Raw genomic sequence first — 27,851 nt, forward strand, 5'->3', positions numbered from 1 at the left:
GCAAAAATGAATATCCATTTGCCTAGGCTGGTTTACAGGTCTAAGCTGCTTTGTGACATATACTTCTGCAGCATGTTCCTATACCTTTTCAAAAATACTGCAGATTGTAGAAAGTGCATTTTAACTGCTATTTTGAGCAATTTGAAAGATAAATTCAATGTCCACATGCAAATAACCCTTGGTGTGATACATCTGTAGTAGTAAAGGGGAGAAGTTTATTGAGAGAGAAATATGATTAAATGCTCGGCTCAGTCAATGAGATGTAGTTAAGTTTTTTTTCCAGTATCTTTGTGCAGTGGCCACAGCCTGACCAATCACATTATGTTTGGAAACAGAACAGGACAAATGCCAGGTCTTGCTAAGTTTGTTGTTTGGTTGTTTGTATAAATTGTAGCAGTTGGTCCTCCTCAGTTAACTTACAAATTCAAACATTCAAAAGAGTGAATCCAAAGTGAAGTAATCTAGCTTGCTTACATTTTACTTAATGATTGAGGAATTAAATAAATTGGAGTAAAAATTCACCAAGAGTGTCATTGTAGACACAGCTAAATATAATCTTCTTTAGTTACTCATTTAGTTAATAGCATAAACACTCAAAGACGAACACATGGACATATTGTTTATTGTTGGTGGTTTGCTGAGTAGCAAGAGGTAAATCAATAAATATTTAATATTTGTATTGTTTGCTACAGTATATCACCATCTGCTGGACGGTTGATTGAGTAGTAAATCTGCAGCATCAGAGTATATGCAGTACATAGGTCTAAATAGATTTGAGAAAACTAAACTGATTCACATTCAAGGATAGGTAAATAATAATACAATTTATTGAAATTAACAAATAATCTTTCTTTAAAAAAAAGACATCAATACAGCAGTCGTTTTTAAGTTTAGACTTCATCAAAGTGAGAATACGTCAATATGGATGTGATTAAAACCTAGACTAAATGAAAGATTAAATCAATCAAAATAATAGTACATACCAGACTAAAAGAGCATTAACCATTGTTATAATATGGGGAACTCTACAGTTTACACAGCTCAGCAGAATCATTTACGGACCTAATCCATATCCCAGGATAGAGGGGTTTAGTGAACGTGGTTTCAACTGTGTGGAGGAGGGTCATTGTGTCAGAGACGCTGTAGAAGGACAGAATACCTGCCTTGTGACCCAGGTACACTCCTACTCTGGAGGACTGAGGGCCTGACACTTTAGTCTCAACATTATTGTGTCTGAAACTATAACTATAACGAAAACCATTACTAGAGCACTCTAACCCCCAAGACTTGTCATTGTATCCGAATCTGGAATCATTAACACACCCTATTCTACTGATGTCTTTATAAGAGACTGCTATAAAACCAGTTCCACAATGAAACTCCACCTCCCAGTAACAGCGTCCAGACAGACCCTCTCTACAAAGGACCTGCCACCAACCAGTGAATCTGTCTGGATGGTCAGGATTTGGATCTCTAACATTCTTAACAACTGTCACCTTCCTGTTTCCCTCAGACAGAGAGAGGGATTTCTGTGCTGTGTTTGGATCCAGTGTGAGCTGACAGGAATCTGGGAGAAGAGCAGAGCAGAGACCAATGAGGGGAGTTAGAACAGCAAGTTAAGGCACATACTGTACTGTATCTACCCTGTCTTTGATTACAGCAGAGCAGAGATCAGTGACAGCAGTATCTACTATTGATATATCACAAGGTTTGTGAGTAGTGTCAGAAAAATAGACTGTTAGTAACTTGATGAAGAAACTCACATTGTAAGAACTGCTCTCTAGTCTTGGGCTCTGGAGGCAGTAAAACATCCACTGAATTCACTACAAACACACAGACATTCCCAGAAAGAGAGAATATTATCAGCATACCATATTGCACATGTATAAAGTGATGACTATAGGACCTCTGATTGGTCTAAACTAGGTGTTCTTACATTATGTATTGTGTTAGTATTATATTCAACTCACCTGTGGTGGAGATCTTGGTCCATTCTCCTTTAAGAACGTCTTCTAGTTTCTCTCTGACATCAGAAACAGCCTTATTCACATCTCCAAAGTACTGAGGATGGATAACGATGCTGGGTAAGTCTGAAGAGACACTGGGACTGGAGAGAGACTGATAACTCTGGGGAGAGACAGAGATAAAGAGAGTGTGAGAGACAGACAGAGCGAGAGTAGATAATTGACAATGTTTTTTGTGATCAAATATTTTTTTATTAATGTCAGGTAACATGAACACTGATATGGAGAAAAAGTATAATTGACAAAATGTATAGTTTCACAACAAGTACATTTCTGTATCACCTGTAACAAGGCAGTTTAGTTACCTGGAGGAAATGGATGTGATCCTCTGTGTGTGAGAGCTGCTCCAGATCAGCGTTTCTCCTCCTCAGCTCAGATATCTCCTGCTCCAGTTGCTCCAGGAGTCCATCAGCTTGACCCACTTGAGCCTTCTCCTGGTCTCTGATCAACTCCTTCACCTCAGAGCACCTTCTCTCAATGGAGTGGATCAGCTCAGTAAAGATCCTATCAATGTCCTCCACTGCTGCCTGTGCAGAGTGCTGTTAAGACACATAGAGAGAAGAGAAGGCTCCATGTTAAGTAGGATATTTTCCCCCCAGGCCGTTTTATTACCAGGGCAATAAGGTTCTACCTAGAAGCCTTTTCATCTGAATAAGCTTTCTCACTGATGGTATCGGCCTAGCCACCCCACCGAAACCCAGAAACATAAACCCAGAAACAATACAAGTAGAATAAAACAACAATCATAATCATAGGTACAACCAACTGTAAGTGAACTAATGCAAAGAACAGAGATTCACAATTACCCACAACACGTAAAACCTAGAAGTTAAAGGGTTCTAGGTAGAAACCTTTATAGAGGCCCATATAACAAAATTCTATTCACTGATTGTACAAAACATTAAGAACACCTTAATATTGAGTTGCACTTTACCCCCCCCCCCCCCCCCCCCTTTGCCCTCAGAACATCCTCGGAACATTGTTGTCTCCTATGGTTCCCACAGTTGTGTCAATATGGCTGGATGTCCTTTGGGTGGTGGACCATTCTTGATACACACAGGAAACTGTTGAGCATGAAACACCCAGCAGCGTTGCAGTTCATGACACAAACCAGTGCACCTACAACCATACCCCGTTCAAAGGCACTTCAATCTTTTGTCTTTCCCATTCACCTTCTGAATGCACACACACACACACACACACACACACACACACACACACACACACACACACACACACACACACACACACACACACACACACACACACACACACACACACACACACACACACACACACACACACACACACACACACACACACACACTCCATGTCTCAAGGCTTAAAAATCCTTCTTTAACCTGTCTCCTCCCCTTCATCTACACTGATTGAGGTGGATTTAACAAGTGATATCAATGAGGGATCATAGCTTTCACCTGGATTCACCTGGTCAGTCTATATCATGGATAGAGCAGGTGTCCTTAATGTTTTGTGCACTCAGTGTATGTTACCTCAGTTACCTCAAGTACCTCGTACCGCTGCACATTGATTGGGTATCGGTATTACTTGTATGTAGCCTCGTTATTGTTATTTTATTGTGTTACGATTTCCTTTTTTTTTAGCACATTTTTCTTACTTTTTAACTCTGCATTGTTGGGAAAGTGTTCGTAGATAAGAATTTCAATATGAAGTCTGCACCTGTTGTATTTGGCGAATGTGACAAATACAATTGTATTATTATTTACTACAGTGTTTTTGGGGGGTAGATAATACTGAAGTACTCACAATAGTATTTCAGTATATTACAACATTTTATAGCAAGTACTACACATGATCGACAGATACTACAGTGTTTAGTATAGTATTCTACAGTATACTACAGTTTCTATATAATGAAATAGTAAGTACTGTAGTATTCTATAGTAAACTGTAGTATTTTCCATTCGGGGTGCTGGGTAGAACCCTTTCCAGAGGGTTCTACCTAGAATCAGAAACGGTCCTACTTAAACAAGTTGAAGAACCCTTAATGGTTCCTTTTTCTAAGAGCGTATTTCATCTCTGTCTGGGAGCCCAGAGAGCCTGTTCCACACAGTGTCTCAGTTTGATTGGAGAGTGTCCTCTCTCTCTGACTGGCTGACTGGAGGAGGGAAGTGAAATGGTGCATCTCCGGTCCTCTGGGCCCAGTTTTTCAAAAGTTATCTGATTGGATTTCGGAAATCGGTTAGGATTAAATGTTAGAATTGGGTTTTTCAACATTTACATTTTTTATTCTGATCTTCCGGATAGGGATTCGAATTTGGTAATCCAATCTGACCTTTAATCAGGATTAAAAGTAGTTATTGCATTTTTCAAATCTCAAAAATTGTGATTAGGATGGTTTTGATGCCGATAATCAGGATGATCTTAATCCCACTGGAAACAATGGATTCAGGGTGGATTTAAAAAGGTACTACAACGAATACTTGTCAATGTAACTAAGGGGAGGAGGTTTAAAAAATTCAGAATTCCCTGCTGAGCCATTTGGACTGTTGTTGTTCACTTTCACACAGACAAATGACACCGCGACTCAGATACAGTGCCTTGCGAAAGTATTCGGCCCCCTTGAACTTTTCGACCTTTTGCCACATTTCAGGCTTCAAACATAAAGGTATAAAACTGTATTTTTTTGTGAAGAATCAACAACAAGTGGGACACAATTATGAAGTGGAACGAAATGTATTGGATATTTCAGACTTTTTTAACAAGTAAAAAACTGAAAAATTGGCCGTGCAAAATTATTCAGCCCCTTTACTTTCAGTGCAGCAAACTCTCTCCAGAAGTTCAGTGAGGATCTCTGAATGATCCAATGTTGACCTAAATGAGTAATGATGATAAATAGAGTCCACCTGTGTGTAATCAAGTCTCCGTATAAATGCACCTGCTCTGTGATAGTCTCAGAGGTCCGTTTAAAGTGCAGAGAGCATCATGAAGAACAAGGAACACACCAGGCAGGTCCGAGATACTGTTGTGGAGAAGTTTAAAGCCGGATTTGGATACAAAAAGATTTCCCAAGCTTTAAACATCCCAAGGAGCACTGTGCAAGCGATAATATTGAAATGGAAGGAGTATCAGACCACTGCAAATCTACGAAGACCCGGCCGTCCCTCTAAACTTTCAGCTCATACAAGGAGAAGACTGATCGGAGATGCAGCCAAGAGGCCCATGATCACTCTGGATGAACTGCAGAGATCTACAGCTGAGGTGGGAGACTCTGTCCATAGGACAACAATCAGTCGTATACTGCACAAATCTGGCCTTTATGGAAGAGTGGCAAGAAGAAAGCCATTTCTTAAAGATATCCATAAAAAGTGTTGTTTAACGTTTGCCACTAGCCACCTGGGAGACACACCAAACATGTGGAAGAAGGTGCTCTGGTCAGATGAAACCAAAATCAAACTTTTTGGCAACAATGCAAAACGTTATGTTTGGCGTAAAAGCAACACAGCTCATCACCCTGAACACATCATCCCCACTGTCAAACATGGTGGTGGCAGCATCACGGTTTGGGCCTGCTTTTCTTCAGCAGGGGCAGGGAAGATGGTTAAAATTGATGGGAAGATGGATGGAGCCAAATACAGGACCATTCTGGAAGAAAACCTGATGGAGTCTGCAAAAGACCTGAGACTGGGACGGAGATTTGTCTTCCAACAAGACAATGATCCAAAACATAAAGCAAAATCTACAATGGAATGGTTCACAAATAAACATATCCAGGTGTTAGAATGGCCAAGTCAAAGTCCAGACCTGAATCCAATCGAGAATCTGTGGAAAGAACTGAAAACTGCTGTTCACAAACGCTCTCCATACAACCTCACTGAGCTCGAGCTGTTTTGCAAGGAGGAATGGGCAAAAATTTCAGTCTCTCGATGTGCAAAACTGACAGAGACATACCCCAAGCGACTTACAGCTGTAATCGCAGCAAAAGGTGGCGCTACAAAGTATTAACTTAAGGGGGCTGAATAATTTTGCACGGCCAATTATTCAGTTTTTTATTTGTTAAAAAAGTTTGAAATATCCAATACATTTTGTTCCACTTCATGATTGTGTCCCACTTGTTGTTGATTCTTCACACAAAATTACAGTTTTATATCTTTATGTTTGAAGCCTGAAATGTGGCAAAAGGTCGAAAAGTTCAAGGGGGCCGAATACTTTCGCAAGGCACTGTAAGTTTTGTTTTCCTAGAAGAGAGTTTGTGGGAGGGGGAGCGACTTCCTGGTTCTGCCAGGAGGTGGGGTTATTTAGAGGGAGGGAGATAAAGGAATGTAGTCCAATGCAATAATGAATATCCTGTAGCCTAGGGTTGTTTAGGGGTCTAAGCTGCTTTGGGACATATACTTCTGCAGCATGTGTTGGAATCCAGCCCACTGCTATTTCAACACACTTTCCTCCAGAGCCATATATTTAGAGAGGTGACAATTATTCTCAGGGGTTGAACCAGTAACATGCATTGTGATCCAGGACTAAACATGAGGGCTTTCTGGTCGAAGCCTGAAGTCCTGTTTACTACATATTATCCAGATATAAATGTATACTGGATATTGAAACATAATGTAAAGTTAATGATTGATTTGCCTCTGTGTCTGGTCAGTCTATATCATGGATAGAGCCGGTGTCCTTAATGTTTTGTACACTCAATGTATATTACCTCAGTTACCTCAAGTACCTCGTACCTATGCGCATTGACTGGGTACCGGTGTTCCTTGTATGAAGCCTCGTTATTGTTATTTTATTGTGATACTATTTCCTTTTTTTATTAGCACATTTTTCTTACTTTTTAACTCTGCATTGTTGGGAAAGTGCACATAAGTAAGCGTTTCACGGTAAAGTGACAAATACAATTGTGTTATTATTTACTACAGTGGTTTTTGGGAGGATAATGCTGAAGTGTTCACAATAGTATTTCAGTACACTACAACACTTTATAATAAGTACTACACATGATCAACTGATACTACAGTGAGTAGTATAGTATTCTACAGTATACTACAGTTTCTATATAATTAAATAGTAAGTACTACAGTATTCAAATCAAATCAAATCAAATGTTATTTGTCACATGCGCCGAATACAACAGGTGTAGACCTTACAGTGAAATACTTACTTACAAGCCCTTAACCAAGAATGCGATCAAGAAAAAAAGTTCAATACTATTTAAAAATAAGAAAAAAGGAGCAACAATAAAATAACAGTAGAGAGGCTATATACAGGGGTTACAGGTACAGAGTCAATGTGTGGAGGCATCGCTTAGTCAAGGTAATTGAGGTAAAATGTGTATGTAGGTAGAGGTAAGGTGACAATGCATTGATAATTAACAGAGAGTAGCAGCAGCGTAAAAATGGGGGTGGAGGGCGGGGACAATGCAAAAAGTCAGGGTAGCCATTTCATTAGCTGTTCAGGAGTCTTATGGCTTGGGGGTAGAAGCTGTTAAGAAGCCTTTTGGACCTAGACTTGGCGCTCCGGTACAACTTGCCGTGCGGTAACAGAGAAAACACTCCATGACTACGGTTGCTAGAGTCTTTGGCAATTTTTGGGGTCTTCCTCTGACACCGCCTGGTATAGAGGTCCTGGATGGCCGTACACACTACCCCCTGTAGTGCCTTCCATACCAGGCGGTGATGCAACCAGTTAGGATGCTCTCGATGGTGCAGCTGTAGAACTTTTTGAGGATCTGAGGACTCATGCCAAATATTTTCAGTCTCCTGAGGGATAATAGGCATTGTCGTGCCCTCTTCACGACTGTCTTGGTGTGTTTGGACCATGATAGTTTGTTGGTGATATGGACACCAACGAACTTGAAGCTCTCAACCTGCTCCACTAAAGCCCCGTTGATGAGAATGGGGGTCCTCCTTTTTCTGTAGTCCACAATCATCTCCTTTGTCTTGATCACAGTGAGAGAGAGGTTGTTATCTTGGCACCACACTGACAGAATTCCAGTCATTCCAATAAATGTTATACCCCTTGATCTTCAAGAATAGGACTTGGAAATATTTATATTTTTTACCTTTATTTAACTAGGCAAGTCAGTTAAAAACAAATTCTTATTTACAATGACGGTCTACCCTGGCCAAACCTTAACGACGCAGGGCCAATTGTGCCCCGCCTTATGGGAACCCAATCACGGCCAGTTGTGATACAGCCTGGAATCGAACCAGCGTCTGTAGTGACACCTCTAGCACAGAGATCCAGTGCCTTGGACCACTGCACCACTCGGGAGCTACAGAAGTATAGATTAACCAAATTGTTTTATCTCAGCATAACCCCAAAACGAAGGATTTATTAGCCAGCCCTACTCTGTTTATGATTTTGTTATCATGGAGGACTGATTGGTCTCATTGATTCGGGTGGAAAAATAAATGTTGGGCTCATGGAATGGCATTCTTTGAGCACTACTGGAAAGTGCTTTTACATGTGAAAAATGAATGCCATATGCTGCATTTGCTATAGGCCTATTGTTTACCTTTTGTTGGTGACACTTTGATATCTTGATAATATGCAGCTGTTTAAAGGGCAAATCCACAGATGAAACAATAACCAAATGGGCGCCCCGCCACTGTTTTGGTAAAAAGCTGAGGGATGGGCCTGGAGAAATGTAACCACCCTCAGATTAATAGAGAGAGCTATGGATGCAAGGACTGACCATCTGCAACGCCCTGGCCATAGAGAGGGGTTTTTGTTCTTTATTTTGGTTAGGCCAGGGTGTTACATTGGGTGGGCGTTCTATGTTCCTTTTTCTATGTTTTGGTATTTCTTTGTTTTGGGCCATGTGTGTGGCTCCCAATCAGGCACAGGTGGTGCTCGTTGCTGCTGATTGGGAGTCACACATAAGGAGCATGTTTTTCCTTTGGGTTTTGTGGGTAATTGTTTCTTGTTTAGTGTGGTTGCACCTGACAGGACTGTTGGCTGTCAGTTTCCTTGTTTTTGTATAGTGTTCTTTCCAATTAAATTTAAGGATGAATACTAACTCTGCTGCATTTTGGTCCTTTCCTGAAGACAGCCCTTACACCATCCATGATATCAAAAGTATTGTTTTAACCCCATGTTATGAGGCTATACAGTGTTTGTTTATATTTACAATGTTTACAAACATTGGAATAAAACAAGCTTATATTTTGGGTTCTAATGGAGTGTGACAGTTGAACTAAGTATATGCAATGCTGTCATCAAGGCAAAGGGTGGCTACTTTGAAGAACCTCAAATATAAAATACATTTTGATTTGTCTAACACTTTTTTGGTTACTACATGATTCCATGTGTGTTATTTCATAGTTTTGATGTCACAATTATTCTACAATGTAGAAAATAGTAAAAATAAAGAAAAATGAGTAGGTGTGTCCAAACGTTTGACTGGTACTGTATATTTATACCCTCCTTCTAGGCGGACTCAACTCCTTGCACATCTAGACAGCCAATACATCTCTGTTGCTTGTCAGGAACTTAATTGGATCCTCTCACTGGTGTAGTCATGGCCCTGCCTCATGGTAGAACCTTTGTGGGCATGGAAGTATATGTGTGTAATAGGACTGTTCCTTTTCACTTCATCTGACCTGACCTCGGGCCGAATTCCTCACTCCTCCCTAATCCACGGCTGTCCTACCTTATCAGTGTCCTTTGCCTCCCTCCTTAAGAGCCATAAGATTTAACAATACCATCTTTTTACAGAATGTAAACTTTCTGCACTCCCCCTTCCTCACTCAGTAACTTTCCATACACCTAGTTTTTATCCACCCTCAATTGACCCCAACCTATACATTCCTTATACATGTACAGTAATCGATAAGTTCTAGTATGGTAACATGAATAAGTATATTTCAAGCTAGAAGCTAACAGTACATAAGCCTACATAGATTTCAGAAAATGAAACAGATTCAAATTAAAGGATCAATAGGTAAATAATAATACAACTTATTGAAATGAACAAACAATTTTTTATTATTGTGAGCGGACCAGGTCCTTTGAGGTTGCTCTAAAGCGGAAAAGTGGAATAAACGAGTCAGGAGCAGGTTTTCTTAATTGAACAAAGTTCTCAGAGGTATTTCTTTCCTATTAAACAATACAACACAATCAAGGATGATCTCCCAAGGAAAACACAAATCTTCTTCTTTACAACAACAAGGAACATAAAGAGAGTATCTTTAAACTATAACATAAATCACGGGTGTGTCACCACCTAAACGATTAGTCCGTGGAGAGCTCCGTTCGGCTGGTGGTCCGGATCTGTGATGGCCTTTCCCAATTGGTAGTTAGTTCCCTTCTTAGCCCTTCCCATGTGCGCCGCGAACTACGCGTTATTTTCTTTCTCCCCTCTCTACCGGTTCCCTCCTCTCCCTTGAATGGGAAAGAGAATAGCTCATTAGTACCGTCAGCTGTGCTTAATTGCCTCTGATCACCTTGACTCACATGCCGGGCGGGGCAACTGTCCGTGGGAGCAGCCTGCCCTCTCGTGGGAGCAGTAGTTTAGTTTAGACTTCATCAAAGAGAGAATAGATCAATATGAATGTGATTAAAACCTATACTAAATTAAAGATTCAATCACTCCAAAAATAATTGTACATACCAGACTAAAAGAGCAATTACCATCATTCTAATATGTAGTTTAATCTAGAGGCGAAATAAATCTGTAGTTCACACAGCTCAGCAGAATAATTTTTGCACCTAACCCATATCCCAGGATAGAGGGGTTTAGTGAACGTGGTTTCAACTGTGTGGAGGGGGGTCATTGTGTCAGAGACGCTGTAAAAGGACACAATACCTGCCTTGTGATCCAGGTACACTCCTACTCTGGAGGACTGAGGGCCTGACACTTTAGTCTCAATATTATTGTGTCTGAAACTATAACCATTACTAGAGCACTCTAAACCCCAAGACTTGTCATTGTATCCAAATCTGGGATCATTACTCAACCCTATTCTACTTATGTCTTTATATGAGACTGCTGTAACAGTCCCATGATGACACTCCACCTCCCAGTAACAGCGTCCAGACAGACCCTCTCTACAAAGGACCTGCCACCAACCAGTGAATCTGTCTGGATGGTCAGGATTTGGATCTCTAACATTCTTAACAACTGTCACCTTTCTGTTTCCCTCAGACAGAGAGAGGGATTTCTGTGCTGTGTTTGGATCCAGTATGAGCGGACAGGAATCTGGGAGAAGAGCAGAGCAGAGACCAATGAGGGGAGTTAGAACTGCAAGTTAAGGCACATACTGTACTGTATCTACCCTGCAGGGGCGAAACTCTGATATCCACTTTGGAGGGGACAATTACATGACATTTTCTCAAGAGCAATTCCTGAGGGGGACACCAAAAGTAGTGCTGTAACACATAGCCTACATTGTAATATGGTAAATGTATATTGAGGAACCAAAGAAATAAGGTGTTTGCCGTACTCCTAACTACCGGTACCCAAAACTACACAACTAATCACAACAGCAATACCATTGCCTTTAACAAATCTTAGTTCAGTCACCAGTTTAAGTTGAGAGTGGGGTTATCCATGGCATTTTCCAATTATGTTCCTATTTTACAAGTCAAAAAAATTGAGAACATTTCATAATGTTGCCAAACAAAGACTCAACAAACTTACCTGAGACTCCCTGTCTCTGCCAGTCTGTCCCTGCATATCTGTCCCCAACTCTGCTGTCTGTGTGCCATCTGTTGCCTGCTCTGCCTAATGACATCATTGTGAAACATTTCCATTAGAATTTCATTTCTTTCTTATGAACATTTTATCAACTAGTCTTTGAGATATTAGGCTACTAGGGTTCTTACTATGCGTTTTGGTGTATTGAAAAATACTCTGATGTCCGTCTTTTATTTTTCTGCCATTTTTCTACCTGGCTGGCCGGCTGGCTGGCTACACACACACACAGTGTGTAGGTTATTTACAGTAGGAGATGGGCTTCTATCATCTTCTATCATTCTATATGGGCTTCGATCTAAAAGGTAGCTAGCAAATGTGAAACGGATTAAAATGACAAGAGTTGACAGCTGTATGAGTTCACCATTTACACAACATATGCTGCAACCTATTGTAATTTTAATAGTCTGTTTCATATTGGCTGGCTTCCAACAATAGCTGAATTTGCAAAGCTAGCGAGCACCAATTCAGTTTCAGTGGTGTTTGCTATAATCTTTGCTACCCGGGTTAAATAAAGGTGAAATTAAATAAATAAAAGTTCCCTTGCGACAATTTAGCTTTTGCAACGAGACCATTAAATATATTTAAGACAATGGTAGATGAGAGTGTAGTTCTGTTCAGTTTGGACTTCAGTTTATCGCTAACCTTTTCATAGGGACTTTGAAGCACTAACTTACATCATCTGCATGCTGATTCCATCTTTGACGACGCCACATAAATGGAATAGGTACTAGCTAGCTTAATAGTTAATATTTGCGCGCTAGCTCTGCCTATTCAGCTAGTGTGTGTGTGCGCGATTGACTGGATGAACCTCACGGCAGTTACGTAGCAAGCTAAGGAACTGGCAGTGGATCAAACCATTGTGAGGCAAAGGGCGGGGGGGTCGCAATCTTTTGAAACTTCAAAACGCGCTACTAAGTGTCTATAATCAGCACAATTGCTTTCATTGCGTATTATTAATATTATTTAAATTACATAGTTATGTTTCAGTGATATATTGGGGAGGACAAATCATATTTTTCCCAGGATGGGGGGGGTCGTGTCCCCCCCGTCCCCCCCGGGATTTCCGCCCCTGCTACCCTGTCTTTGATTACAGCAGAGCAGAGATCAATGAGAGCAGTATCTACTATTGATAAATCACAAGGTTCGTGAGTAGTGTCAGAAAAAAGAGGCCGTTAGTTACTTGATCAAGAAACTCACATTGTAAGAAACGTTCTTTAGTCTTGGGCTCTGGAGGCAGTAAAACATCCACTGAATTCACTACAAACACACAGACATTTAAAGAGAGAGAGAATATTATCAGCATACCATATTGCACATGTATAAAGTGATGACTATAGGACCTCTGATTGGTCTAAACTAGGTGTTCTTACACTATGTATTGTGTTAGTATTATATTCAGCTCACCTGTGGTGGAGATCTTGGTCCATTCTCCTTTAAGAACGTCTTCTAGTTTCTCTCTGACATCAGAAACAGCCTTATTCACATCTCCAAAGTACTGAGGATGGATAACGATGCTGGGTAAGTCTGAAGAGACACTGGGACTGGAGAGAGACTGATAACTCTGTAGAGAGACAGAGAGAGTGTGAGAGTGAGAGAGAATGTGTGAGAGAGAGAGAGAGAGAGAGAGAGAGAGCGACAGAAGAGAGAGACAGAGAGAGAGCAGATGACTGACAATGTATTTTGTGATCATACGTTTTTTTATTGATGTCAGAAAACATGAATACTGATATATGGAGAATAATATGGAGAATAAAGTATAATTGACAAAATGAACAGTTTCACAAGAAGTTAATTTCTGTATGACCTGTATCAAGGCAGTTTAGTTACCTGGAGGAAATGGATGTGATCCTCTGTGTGTGAGAGCTGCTCCAGCTCAGCGTTTCTCCTCCTCAGCTCAGCTATCTCCTGCTCCAGTTGCTCCAGGAGTCCATCAGCTTGACTCACTTGCGCCTTCTCCTGGTCTCTGATCAACTCCTTCACCTCAGAGCGCCTTCTCTCAATGGAGTGGATCAGCTCAGTAAAGATCCTATCACTGTCCTCCACTGTTGCCTGTGCAGAGTGCTGTTCAGACACAAAGAGAGAAGAGAAGGTAAAAGTGGGGAATCCCTGTTCTTTGCATACAATGTAAATAGTCTGGGTAGGCATTTGAATAGCTATTCAGGAGTCTTATGGCTTGGGGGTAGAAGCTGTTAGGAAGCCTTTTGGACCTAGACTTGGTGCTCCAGTACAACTTGACGTGCATTTGCAGAGAGACCAGACTATGACTAGGGTAGCTTCAGTCTTTGACAATTTTTTGGGCCTTCCTATGACACTGCCTGATATAGAGGTCCTGGATGGCAGGAAGCTTGGCCCCAGTGATGTACTGGGCCGTACGTACTACCCTCTGTTGTGCCTTGCGGTCGGAGGCCGAGCAGTTGCCATACCAGGCGGTGATGCAACCAGTCAGGATGCTGTCGATGGTGCAGCTGTACAACTTTTTGAGGATCTGAGGACCCATGCCAAATCTTTTCAGTCTCCTGAGGTGGAATAGGCATTGTCGTGCCCTCTTCACGACTGTCTTGGTGTGTTTGGACCATGATAGCTTGTTGGTGATGTGGACACCAAAGAACTTGAAGCTCTCAACCTGCTCCACTACAGCTTCGTTGATGAGAAGGGGGGCATGCTCGGTCCTCCTTTAACTGTAGGCCACAATCATCTCCTATGTCTTGATAACGTTGAGGGAGAGGTTGTTATCTTGGCACCACACTGCCAGGTCTCCGACCTCCTCCCTATAGGCTTTCTCATCATTGTCGGTGATCAGGCCTACCACTGTTGTGTCGTCGGCAAACTTAATAATGGTGTTGGAGTTGTGCTTGGCCATGCAGTCACGGGTGAACTGTGAGTACAGGAGGGGACTAAGCATACACCCCTGAGGGTCCCCTGTGTTGAGGATCAGCGTGGCAGATGTGTTGTTACCTACCCTTACCACAAGGGGGCGGCACGTCAGGAAGTCCGGGATCCAGTTGCAGAGGGAGGTGTTTTGTCCCGGGGTCCTTAGCTTAGTAATGAGCTTTGAGGGCACTGTGGTGTTGAACACTAAGCTGTAGTCAATGAATAGCATGCTCACGTTGTCACGACTTCCTCCGAAGTCGGCTTCTCTACTTGTTAGGGCGGCGCTCGGCGATCGACGTCACCGGCTTTCTAGCCATCGCCGCTCCATTTTTCATATATCCATTTGTCTTGTCTTGTTTCCATACACACCTGCTTTTCATTTCCCCAATCAATCTACTTGTATTTAACCCTCTGTTTCCCATCATGTCTTGTGTGCAATTGTTTCATGTTATTGTGGTGTTTTATTACGCGCTTTACATTTGTTAAGTTCCGTGTTCTGAGCGCATTTGATTTATGAAGTGCTCTCGTTTTTGGAACTAAAATAAAAGAGTGCCTGTTTATATCACTCTACTCTCCTGCACCTGACTTCGCCTCTAATACACCCGCTGACACACTCTAATAGAGTCAGCAGGAGCAGGTACCCCGGTTAGAGGAGTCGAGCAGCGCATCCAGGAACATTTGGCCATGTTACATCATCTTGGTGCCATGATGGATTGCGTTGTCCAGACCATGGACTGCTGGGAGAGACAGGAAGTCTCTCCAGTGCCTCGACCAGCACAACCGGGGTTGTCTCCACCCGTTCCATCCGGAGAGAATTCCGGTGGGATGCGTCTCTCCCTTCCCAGGGAGTATGATGGAACGGCAGCATAGTGCCAGGGATTCTTGTTACAACTGGACGACTACCTGGCCACTGTGCACCCAGCTCCCTCGGGAGGGGAGAGAGTGGCCGCCCTCATCTCCTGCCTCACAGGAAGAGCGCTGGAGTGGGTAAACGCCGTGTGGAGAGAAGGAGACACGGCGCCAGACCACTTCGAGGAGTTCACCTGTCACTTCAGGGCCGTCTTCGACCATCCACCTGAGGGCAGAGCGGCGGGGGAAAGGCTCTTCCATTTTAGACAGGGGACGAGGAGCGCCCAGGACTTCGCCCTGGAATTTTGGGCCTTGGCCGCCGGAGCAGGCTGGAACGACAGGGCCCTCATCGACCACTATCGATGCAGCCTACGAGAGGACGTCCGACGTGAGCTGGCCTGCAGGGATGCCACCATTTCCTTTGACCAACTGGTGGATTTGTCCATCTGGTTGGATAACCTGCTGGTTACCCACGGACGTCCAGAGGGGGCTCTGTCAGTTCCATCGTCCAGCACCCCCGCTCCGGTGCCCATGGAGTTAGGAGAGGCTGCTCATAGGGAGACTGGAGGAGGGGCCATCACGTGCGCCATCTGTGGCCGCAGAGGACACACTGCTAGTCGGTGCCGTGTTGGTTCCTCTGGGAGTCGAGGCAACAGGCAGGGCACTCTGGCGTCACCCCAGGTGAGTTTGCACCACACTCATCCAGAGTCCTCTGTTGATCAACTGTTTGTGCCTGTTTGTTTCCCTGAGTTTTCCCCACATTCCCAGCATAAGACGCTCGTCGATTCAGGCGCAGCTGGGAATTTTATCGACAGAGCATTAGCCATTAGGTTAGGGATCCCCATTTTTCCTATAGTTAGACCCTTCCCGGTTCACGCTCTAGATAGTTGACCATTAGGGTCCGGGCTAATCAGGTAGGCCACCATCTCCTTGGCCATGGTTATGCAGGGGGATCATGAGGAGAGAATCAGTCTCTTCTTCATTGACTCTCCTGCGTTTCCTGTGGTACTAGGCCTTCCCTGGTTGGCTCTGCATAACCCCACTATTTCCTGGCAACAGAGGGCTGTCACGAGAGTGCTCAGGGAGGTGTGTAGGGGTTTCCATTGGTGCTACCATGGTGGAAAGTCCACACCAGGTCTCCACCGTGCACATCCCCCCAGAATATGCCGATTTGGCTCTCGCCTTCTGAAGGCGACTCAATTACCACCTCATCGACAGGGGGATTGTGCGATAAATCTCCTGGCAGACGCTGCGCTCCCCTGGAGTCACGTGTATCCCCTGTCGCAAGCGGAGATGGTGGCTATGGATACATATGTCTCTGAATCCCTGCATCAGGGGTACATTCGACCCTCTACTTCACCCGCCTCCTCGAGTTTCTTTTTTGTGAAGAAGAAGGATGGAGGTTTACGCCCGTGCATTGACTATATTGGTCTCAATCAAATCACGGTGAGGTACAGTTACCCGCTACCTCTTATCGCCACGGCGATTGAGTCAATGCATGGGGCGCGCTTCTTCACGAAACTGGATCTCAGGAGTGCGTATAACCTGGTGCGTATCCGGGAGGGACACGAGTGGAAGACAGCGTTCAGTACCACCACAGGGCATTATGAGTACCTCGTCATGCCGTACGGGTTGATGAATGCTCCATCAGTTTTCCAATCCTTTGTAGATGAGATTTTTAGGGACCTACACGGGCAGGGTGTAGTGGTGTATATTGATGACATTCTGATTTACTCCGCTACATGCGCCGAGCATGTGTTCTTGGTGCGCAAGGTACTTGGACGACTGTTGGAGCATGACCTGTATGTCAAGGCTGAGAAATGCCTGTTCTTTCAGCAGGCCATTTCCTTCCTAGGGTATCGCATTTCCACATAAGGGGTGGAGGTGGAGAGTGACCGCATTGCAGCCGTGCGTAATTGGCCGACTCCCACCACGGTAAAGGAGGTGCAGCGATTTTTAGGGTTTGCCAATTACTACCGGAGATTTATCCAGGGTTTTGGCCAGGTTGCTACGCCCATTACCTCACTACCGAAGGGGGGTCCTGTGAGGTTGCAGTGGTCGGCTGAGGTGGCCAGGGCTTTTGGGCAGCTAAGAGCTTTGTTTACTTCGGCTCCAGTGCTGGCCAATCCGGATCCCTCTTTGGCGTTCATAATGGAGGTGGACACGTCCGAGGCTGGGATAGGAGTCGTGCTCTCACAGGGCTCAGGCACGCCACCGAAACTCCGCCCCTGTGCTTTCTTCTCGAAGAAGCTCAGCCCAGCGGAGCGTAACTATGATGTGGGGGACTGGGAGTTGTTGGCTGTGGTTAAAGCGTTGAAAGCATGGAGACATTGGCTTGAGGGGGCTAAACACCCTTTCCTCATCTGGACTGACCACCGCAACCTGGAGTACATCCGGGCAACATGGAGCCTGAATCCTCGTCAGGCAAGGTGGGCCATGTTCTTTACCCATTTTGTGTTTACCCTAGCCTACAGACCAGGTTCCCAGAATAAGAAGGCAGATGCACTGTCCCGGCTGTATGACACAGAGGAGCGGCCCATGGATCAGACTCCCATACGCCCGGCCTCCTGCCTGGTAGCGCTGGTATGTGGGATCTGGATGTGGACATTGAGCAGGCATTGCATACAGAGCCCGCTCCCCTCCAGTGTCCCGTTGGGCGAATGTACGTTCCGTCTGCTGTCCGTGACCAGTTGATCTCTTGGGCCCACACGTCTCCCTCCTCTGGTCATCCGGGGATCAGTCGGACGGTGCGCTGTCTGACTGGGAAGTACTGGTGGCCCACTTTGGCTAAGGACATGAGGGTTTATGTCTCCTCCTGCTCGGTGTGTGTCCAGTGTAAGGCTCCTAGACACCTGCCCAGAGGTAAGTTACATCCCTTACCCATTCCACAACGACCTTGGTCACATCTGTCAGTGGATTTCCTAACAGATCTTCCTCCCTCACAGGGAAATACCACAATCCTGGTCGTTGTGGATCGTTTTTCTAAGTCCTGTCGTCTCCTCCCTCTTCCTGGTCTCCCTTCGGCCCTACAGACTGCAGAGGCCCTGTTTACACACGTCTTCCGTCACTATGGGGTGCCTGAGGATATAGTGTCGGATTGGGGTCCCCAGTTCACGTCGAGAGTTTGGAAGGCGTTCATGGAACGTCTGGGGGTCTCGATCAGCCTTACCTCAGGTTTTCACCCCAAGAGTAACGGGCAGGTAGAGAGAGTCAGCCAGGGGAGTGGGCAGCGTTCGTGCCCTGGGCCGAGATGACACAGAACTCGCTTCGCCACTCCTCCACTAACCTCTCCCCCTTTCAGTGCGTATTGGGATACCAGCCGGTTCTGGCACCGTGCCATCAGGGTCAGACCGAGACTCCTGCGGTGGACGACTGGTTTAGGCGCGCGGAGGAGACATGGGAGGCCGCCCGTGTCCATCTCCAGCGAGCCGCGTGTCACCAGAAAGACAGCGAGGACCGTCACCGCAGTGAGACTCTGGTGTTCGCACCAGGGGACCGGGTCTGGCTCTCGACCCGTAACCTGCCCCTCCGCCTGCCCTGCCGGAAGCTGGGTCTGCGGTTTGTGGGGCCATTCAAAGTCCTGAGGAGGGTGAACGAGGTATGTTATAGATTACAGCTTCCCTCTGATTATCGTATTAACCCCTCGTTCCATGTGTCTCTCCTCAGGCCGGTGGTGGCTGGTCCGCTCAAGGAATCTGAGGTGGTCCGCTCCAGGAATCCGCTCCAGGAATCCTCCGCCCCCTTTGGACATCGAGGGGGCCCGGCGTACATCGTTCGTTCCATCCTGGATTCGAGGCGTTTGGTGGGGGCCTTCAGTACCTCGTGGAGTGGGAGGGGTACGGGCTGGAGGAGAGGTACTGGGTTCCGGTTGCAGATGTTTTGGATCCTGAACTGCTGCGGGAGTTTCACCGTCGCCGGCCGAATCGCCCTGCGCCTCGTCCTCCGGGTCATCCTCGAGGCCGGTGTCGGCGCACCGCTTGAGCCACGCGTCAAGGAGGGGGGGGGGGGGGGTTACTGTCACGACTTCTGCCGACGTTGGCTCCTCTCCTTGTTCAGGCGGTGTTCGGCGATCGACGTCACCGGCTTTCTAGCCATCGCCGCTCCATTTTTCATATATCCATTTGTCTTGTCTTGTTTCCATACACACCTGGTTTTCATTTCCCCAATCAATCTACTTGTATTTAACCCTCTGTTTCCCATCATGTTTTGTGTGTAATTGTTTCATGTTATTGTGGTGTTTTATCACGAGCTTTACTTTTGTTATGTTCCGTGTTTTGAGCGCATTTGATTTATGAAGTGCTCTCGTTTTTGGAACTAAAACAAAAGGGTGCCTGTTTATATCACTCTACTCTCCTGCACCTGACTTCGCCTCTAATACACCCGCTGACACACGTAGGTGTTCCTTTTGTCCAGGTGGGAAAGGGCAGTGTGGAGTGCAATAGAGTTTCCATCATCTGTGGATCTGTTGGGGTGATATGCAAATTGGAGTGGATCTAAGGTTTCTGGGATAATGGTGTTGATGTGAGCCATGACCAGCCTTTTGAAGCACTTCATGGCTACAGACGTGAGTGCTGCAGGCAGGTTACCTTAGTAGGCAGGTTACCTTAGTATTCTTGGGCACAGGCACTATGGTGGTCTGCTTAAAACATGTTGGTATTACAGACTCAGACAGGTAGAGGTTGAAAATGTCAGTGAAGACACTTGCGGGTTGGTAAGCTAATGCTTGCAGTACACGTCCTCGTAATCCATCTGGCCCTGCGGCCTTGTGAATGTGACCTGTTTAAAGGTCTTACTCACATAGGCTGCAGAGAGCGTGATCACACAGTCTTCCAGAACAGCTGGTGCTCTCATGCATGTTTCAGTGTTATTTGTTTCAGTGTTATTTGAAGGATAGAATTATGGTCAGATGGAGGGCGAGCTTTGTATGCGTCTTTCTGTGTGGAGTACAGGTGGTCGTGTTTTTTTCACCTTCTGTTTGTACATTTAACATGCTGATAGAAATTTGGTAAAACGGATTTAAGCTTCCCTGCATTAAAGTCCCCAGCTACTAGGGCGCCACTTCTGGGTGAAAGTTTTCTACAGCTCATTCAATGCTGTCTTAGTGCCAGCCTCTGACTGTGGTGGTATGTAAACAGCTACGAAAAATACAGATGAAAACTCTCTAGGTAGGTAGTGTGGTCTACAGTTTATCATGAGATACTCTACCTTAGGCGAGCAATAGCTCGAGACTTCCTTAGATATCGGGCACCAGCTGTTATTTACAAAAATACATAGTCCGCCGCCCTTTGTCTTACCAGACGCCGCTTTTCTATCCTGCCGATGCAGCGTATAACCAGCCAGATGTATGTTGATAGTGTCGTCGTTCAACCACGTCTCCATGAAGCATAACATATTACAGTATTGAATGTCCCGTTGGTAGTTTAATCTTCCGCATAGGTCATCTATTTTATTGTCCAAAGATTGCAGGCTTGCTAGCAGAATGGAAGGAAGTGAGAGTTTATTCGATCGCCTACGAATTCTCAGAATGCAGCCCGTTCTCCGGGCCCTTTTTCTCCAACCCCTCCTCAAATCCTGGGGGATCAAGGCATGTTCCCAAGAAAGCAGTATATCGAAAGCAGTATATTGTTCGCGTCGGCCTCATCAGACTCGTTGAAGGAGACAAAGTCGCAGTAATCGCAGTACTGATGTCCAGAAGTTCTTTCAGGTCATAAGAGACGGTAGCGGCAACATTATGTACAAAATAAGTACAAAAATAAGTTACAAACAACGCAAATAAACAAACAAAAAAACACAATCGGTTGGGGGCACGTAAAACGTCTGCCTTCTTCTGCGGCGCCATTTTATATATTTGAATGTGGTAATCCAATCTGACCTTTAATCAGGATTAAAAGCAGTTTTTGCATTTTTCTAATCTCAAAGGTAGTGATTAGGATAGTTTTGATGCCAACATTTTTGATTATCTTAATCCCACTGGAACCAGTGGATTCAGGATGGATTGAAATTTGAATACATTTCAATGTAACTAACTAAAAACTTTCTAACATCTGAAAAACAAAGGTTCATTAAATGAACCGCATAATAGGTATGAGGTCAGTTGTTCAATGTCTCTCTCTTAATCTAGGTACCTTTATGCATTTAGTTTACTCATCTCTGTTTCTCTATGACGGTGTAGAAGTAGTACCATAACCAGTCCAGCAAACTGGCCCAAAAACAGGTAGATAGATCTGATCATGGATTCAAAAAATAAATAATAGCACTACAGAATCTGGATTATAATGATCCAGATTACTTTTTTTTAAAACTGGTCCCTGGTCAATAATACCTACCTTGAGAGACTCCACAGCATGTTGGAGCTCCTTCAGCTCCTTCTCTCTCTCCTGGATTCTCTGCTGGAGCTTCTGCTGACTCATCCCCAGCTGACTCTATGGAGAAACACTGTTCATTGAGCTATCAAGGTTGATTTGTCCAGTAGTGCAATAGTATAGTATTATGATTTAGTAGGAATTATAGTGTAATAGAAGTCCATTTGCAAAATTATATATCTATGATTTAAGTTGAATTATTATGTTTCTTTAAGGTACTCATATCATATAGCTTAATCTGAACTTTGGACTCAAAAGAAAATGATGGTGTATGACTACAGCAAATTATGATACATTTAGAGATTATTTTTCATGTAACTAATTATATATGTTTATCTCATATTCAAACAGCTCTCCTACTGTATATTTCCTTATTTGTTTATCAGAGTCACCAACAAGTTATTCTGGTCTAACCTGTTTCTCGGTCCTCTCCGCTGCAGCTGACACTGTATCATGGCCTTTATGATCATCCACCATACACAGATAACAGATACAATTCTGATCGGTACGACAGTAAATCTTCAGCAGTTCGTCATGACGGGAGCAGATGTTCTCCTGTAGCTGTGTGGAGGCTTTGACCAGCTTGTGCTTCTTTAGTGCAGGGACACTATAGTGAGGCTGGAGGTGAGTCTTGCAGGAAGACACCAGACACACCAGACAGGACATGAGGGCTTTCTGCTTTCTGGTCCCAGTGCAGAAATCACATGCCACATCTCCAGGTCCAGCATAGCACAGATCAGGGGGAGCAGCCTGAAGTCCTGTCTTCTTCAGTTTCTCCACCACTTCAGCCAACATGTTATTTTTTCTCAGATCAGGCCTTGGAGTGAAGGTCTGTCTGCACTGAGGACAGCTGTAGACCCCCTTCAGATCATCCTGATCCCAGCAGCCCTCAATACAGCTCCTACAGTAACTGTGTCCACAGGGGATAGCTACTGGCTCCTTCAGTAGATCCAGACAGACAGAACAACAGAACTGATCCTGGTCCAGTAGAATTCCCTGCTGAGCCATTTGTACGGTTGTTCACTTTCACACAAACAAAACCGAGACTCAGATAAGTTTCGTTTTCTCAGAAGAGAGTTTGTGGGAGGGACTTCCTGGTTCTGCCAGGAGGTGGGGTTAGTTGGAAGGGTTGGAATCCAGCCCACTGCTATTTCAACACACTTTCCTCCAGAGCCAGATGTTTAGAGGTAACAATTCCTTTCCAACAGGGGGAGTTCCAGTAACATACATTGTGATCCAGGACTTAACCCCTACAGCAGCCTATTCACATACTTTAAGAAGAAGTTTACTACATATTAGCCAGACTTAAATGTATACTGGATATGGATACATAATGTAAAGTGAATAATTGCTTAGGCTCTGTGTGAAGAATGCATTGTAAACTATTATGAGTATGAATATTATGGGTAGCCAATATACAATGAACCATTTAAAGGTACATTGTGTTCCTTGACCAAAAGTGTTATTTTTCTGATATCTACATTAGAGTTCACTAGATAAACTAAAGGGTACTAATGCAGGATGAGAAATAATGAAATCCTTTAATATTTCAATGTCAGTTTTCTGGAGTCTTTATTCAAAATGAGAGGCAAAAAAAATGGTCTATGAATGCAGCATGTTCCCATACTTCAAAAAATACTACAGATTGTAAAAAGTGCAAGATTAGCTGTTATTTTGAGTGTTTTAAAAGGTTAATTGTCTGTCCACATGCAAATAACCCTTGGTGTGATACATCTGTAGTAGTAAAGGGGAGAAGTTTATTGAGAGAGAAATATGACTAAATGCTCGGCCCAGTCAATGAGATGTAGTTATGTTTTTTTCCAGTATATTTGTGCAGTGGCCACAGCCTGACCATCACATTCTGTTTTTGGAAACAGAACAGGACAAATGCCAAGTCTAGATCAGTTTATGTTGTTTGGTTGTTTGTATAAATTGCAGTAGTTGGTCCTCCTCAGTTAACTTACAAATTCAAACAAGTGAATCCAAAGTGAAGTAATCTAGCTTGATTACATTTTACTGAATGATTGAGGAATTAAATCAAAGGGAGTAAAAATTCACCAAGAGTGTCATTGTAGACACAGCTAAATATAACCTAATTTAGTTAATAGCATAAACACTCAAAGACGAACACATGGAAATATTGTTTATTGTTGGTGGTTTGCTGAGTGGCAAGAGGTAAATCAAGAAACACTTAATATTTGTATTGTTTGCTACAGTATATCACCATCTGCTGGACGGTTGATTGAGTAGTAAATCTGCAGCATCAGAGTATATGCAGTACACAGGTCTAAATAGATTTTAGAAAACTAAACAGTCACATTCAAGGATCAATAGGTATTTAATACAACTTATTGAAATTAACAAATAAACTTTCTTTAAAAAAGACATCAATACAGCAGTTGTATTTAAGTTTAGACTTCATCAAAGTGAGAATACATCAATATGGATGTGATTAAAACCTAGACTAAATTAAAGATTAAATCAAAATAATTGTACATACCAGACTAAAAGAGCATTAACCATCATTCTAATATGGGGAACTCTACAGTTTACACAGCACAGCAGAATTATTTTTGTACCCAACCCATATCCCAGGATAGAGGGGTTTAGTGAACGTGGTTTCAACTGTGTGGAGGAGGCTCATTGTGTCAGAGACGCTGTAGAAGGACAGAATACCTGCCTTGTGATCCAGGTACACTCCTACTCTGGAGGACACTTTAGTCTCAAAATTGTTGTGTCTGAAACGATAACCATTACTAGAGCACTCTAAACCCCAAGACTTGTCATTGTATCCAAATCTGGAATCATTAACCAACCCTATTCTACTTATATCTTTATATGAGACTGGTATAAAAACAGTCCCACGATGACACTCCACCTCCCAGTAACAGCGTCCAGACAGACCCTCTCTACAAAGAACCTGCCACCAATACATCTCTTACAGTAACTGTGTCCACAGGGAATAGTGACTGGCTCCTTCAGTAGATCCAGACAGACAGAACAACAGAACTGATCCTGGTCCAGCAGAACGGCCTGCTGAGCCATTTGGACGGTATGCTCACTTTCAAACAGACAAACGACACCGCGACTCAGATAAGTTTCGTTTTCTCAGAAGAGAGTTTGTGGGAGGGGGAGGGACTTTCTGGTTACGCCAGGAGGTAGGGTCAGTTAGAGGGACGGAGAGAGCAATGTAGTACAATGTATAAAATGCTAGGGTAGTTTAGGGTTCATTCTCTTTCCATGACATTGACTGACCAGGTGAATCCAAGTGAAAGCTATGATCCCTTATTGATCCCTTATTTACTTGTTAAATACACTTTAATAAGTGTAGATGAAGGGGAGTAGACAGGTTAAAGAAGGATTTTAAAGCCTTGAGACAATTAAGGCTTGGATTGTGTATGTGCGGCATTCAAAGTGTGATTGGGCAAGACAAAAGTTTTAAGTGCCTTTGAACAGGGTATGGTAGTAGGTGCCAGGCGCACTGGTTTGCTGCTGGGTTTTTCCATGCTCAACAGTTTCCCGTGTGTATCAAGAATGGTCCACCACCCAAAGGACATCCAGCCAACTTGACAGCTGTGGGAAGCATTGTACTCAACGTGGACCAGAATCTACAGTTGAAGTCGGAGGTTTACATACACCTTAGCCAAATACATTTAAAGTCAGTTGTTTTCACAATTCCTGACATTTAATCCGAGTAAAAATTCCCTGTCTTAGGTCAGTTAGGATCACCACTTTATTTTAAGAATGTGAAATAGCAGAATAATAGTACAGAGAATGAATACTCAATTAGTATTTGGTAGCATTACCCTTTAAATTGTTTAACTTTGTCACGCCCTGACCTGAGAGAGAGGGTTTGTTTCTCTATGTGGTTAGGTCAGGGTGTGGGGTGGGCATTCTATGTTTTATTTTCTATGTTTTGGCCGGGTATGGTTTCCAATCAGAGGCAGGTGTCTATCGTTGTCTCTGATTGGAAGCCATACTTAGGCAGCCTTTTTCCACCTGTGTTTGTGGGATCTTAATTTTGTACTGCTCGTATTTAGCCTGCAAGACGTGACGGTCATTTGTATTTGTTTATTATTTTGTTTAAGTGTTCCGATTTAAGATAAAGATGATCAGTCACCACGCTGCACCTCAGATGGACAATAGGGTCATTGTCCATTTGGAAGACCCATTTGCGACCAAAGCTTAACCTTCCTGACTGATGTCTTGAGAAGTTGCTTCAATATATCCACATAATTTCGCTACCTCATTATGCCATCCATTTTGTGAAGTGCACCAGTCCCTCCTGCAGCAAAGCAACCCCACAACATGATGCTGCCACCCCCGTGCTTCACGGTTGGGATGGTGTTCTTCGGCTTGCAAGCCTCCCCCAGTTCTATTTTTGTTTCATCAGACCAGAGGACATTTCTCCAAAAAGTACGATATTTGTCCCCCTGTGCAGTTGCAAACCGTAGTCTGGCTTTTTTATGGCGGTTTTGGAGCAGTGGCTTCTTCCTTGCTGAGCGGCCTTTCAGGTTATGTCGATATAGGACTCGTTTTACTGTGGATATAGATACTTTTGTACCGGTTTCCTCCAGTATCTTCACAAGGTCCTTTGTCGTTGTTCCGGGAGTGATTTGCACTTTTCACACCAAAGTAGGAGACAGAGTCTCTAGGAGACAGAACGCGTCTCCTTCCTGAGCGGTATTACTGCTGCATGGTCCCATGGTGTTTATACTTGCGTACTATTGTTTGTACAGATGAACGTGGTACCTTCATGCATTTGGAAATTGCTCCCAAGGATAAACCAGACTTGAGGAGGTCTACAATTTTTTTTCTGAGGTCTTGGCTGATTTCTTTTGATTTTCCCATGATGTCAAGCAAAGAGGCACTGAGTTTGAAGGTAGGCCTTGAAATATATCCACAGGTACACCTCCAATTTACTCATATTGTCAATTAGCCTATCAGAAGCTTCTAAAGCCATGACATAATTTTCAGGAATTTTCCAAGCTGTTTAAAGGCACAGTCAACTTAGTGTATGTAAACTTCTGTCCCATTGGAATTGTGATACAGTGAATTATAAGTGAAATAATCTGTCTGTAAACAATTGTTGGAAAAATGACTTGTGTCATGCACAAAGTAGATGTCCTAACCGCCTTGCCAAAACTAGTTTGTTAACAAGAAATTTGTGGAGTGGTTGAAAAACGAGTTTTAATGACTCCAACTTAAGTGTATGTAAACTTCCGACTTCAACTGTATGTGGAACGCTTTCGACACCTTGTAGAGTCCATGTCCAGACGAATTGAAACTGTTCTGAAAGCAAAAGGGGGTGCAACTCAATATTAGGAAGGTGTTCCTAATGTTTTGTACACTCCATGTACTTCTGAAACATGGGTTCGAATCCTGCCCACTGCTACTTCAACACACATTCCCCAGAAGCATATTTAGAGAGGTAACATCTTCTCCAACAGGGGGCGCTCCAGTAACATGCATTGTGATCCAGGACTAAACATTACAGCAGCCTATTCACATACGTTTTGGCTCAAAGCGCAATACTAGTAAATCACTTTCATTATAAGTTCATGGTTCCTACCTTCACTATATATTAGTCAGACATAAATGTATACTGGATATTGAAACAGAAAGCAAAGTTAATGACTGATTGGCCTCTGTGTGTATAATGTGTTGTATAATCTACCCGATTGTGATCAACCACTTGAATATTATGGGCAGCCAACATACCATGAAACATAAAAAGGTACATTGTGTACCTAGGCCAAATGTGTTATTTTTCTGATGTCTACATTAAAGCCCACTAGACAAACTAAAGGGCACTAATGCATGATGAGAAATAATAAAAAACATTACTATTTCTTTGTCATTTGTCTGGGGTCTATGATCATCTATCCTTTTTTCAAAACGAGTGGCATATAGAACTGTCTATGAATGTAGTATGTTCCCATACTTTTCAAAAATCCTGTAGATTCTAAAAAGTGCAAGAATAGCTGCTATATTGAACTATTTAAAAGGTTAATTCAATGTCCACATGCAAATAACCTTTGATATGATAAATCTGTAGTAGTAAAA

General features: G+C 43.5%; 1 protein-coding gene across 6 annotated transcripts; it reads right to left on the minus strand.

Moving 5' to 3' along the window:
* Positions 1-805: 805 nt before the first annotated feature.
* Positions 806-22,866, minus strand: LOC106590148 (tripartite motif-containing protein 16). 6 transcript variants are annotated; one of them, XM_014180798.3, is made up of 8 exons: positions 22,200-22,859; positions 21,750-21,845; positions 13,531-13,764; positions 13,108-13,264; positions 12,901-12,960; positions 11,647-11,730; positions 11,135-11,205; positions 9,966-10,388 (listed from the first exon to the last, which is right to left on the minus strand). In XM_014180798.3, the coding sequence occupies exons 1-8, from the start codon at positions 22,791-22,793 to the stop codon at positions 10,239-10,241; spliced, it is 1,446 nt and encodes a 481-aa protein (XP_014036273.3). In that variant the 5' UTR covers positions 22,794-22,859; the 3' UTR covers positions 9,966-10,238. The 6 variants fall into 6 exon arrangements, with proteins under 6 accessions (XP_082826794.1, XP_045566849.1, XP_014036273.3 ...); XM_045710891.2 differs by having other exon boundaries at positions 9,966-11,205; positions 22,200-22,861; XM_014180799.3 differs by lacking the exon at positions 11,647-11,730.
* Between the last annotated feature and the right edge of the window lie 4,985 nt (positions 22,867-27,851).

The sequence above is a fragment of the Salmo salar genome, chromosome 29 (genome assembly GCF_965601325.2).
Source record: "Salmo salar chromosome 29, fSalSal1, whole genome shotgun sequence".
In the NCBI taxonomy this organism is placed as follows: domain Eukaryota; kingdom Metazoa; phylum Chordata; class Actinopteri; order Salmoniformes; family Salmonidae; genus Salmo; species Salmo salar.

Excerpts from the sequence above, each read along its gene's own strand:
- LOC106590148 (XM_045710891.2), bottom strand. The coding sequence starts at position 22,793 with ATGGCTCAGCAGGGAATTCTACTGGACCAGGATCAGTTCTGTTGTTCT. Across the intron at positions 21,846-22,199 it reads CGGAGAGGACCGAGAAACAG|AGTCAGCTGGGGATGAGTCA; the intron begins GTTAGACCAGAA and ends GTTTCTCCATAG. Across the intron at positions 13,765-21,749 it reads ATGCTGTGGAGTCTCTCAAG|CACTCTGCACAGGCAACAGT; the intron begins GTAGGTATTATT and ends GTGTCTGAACAG.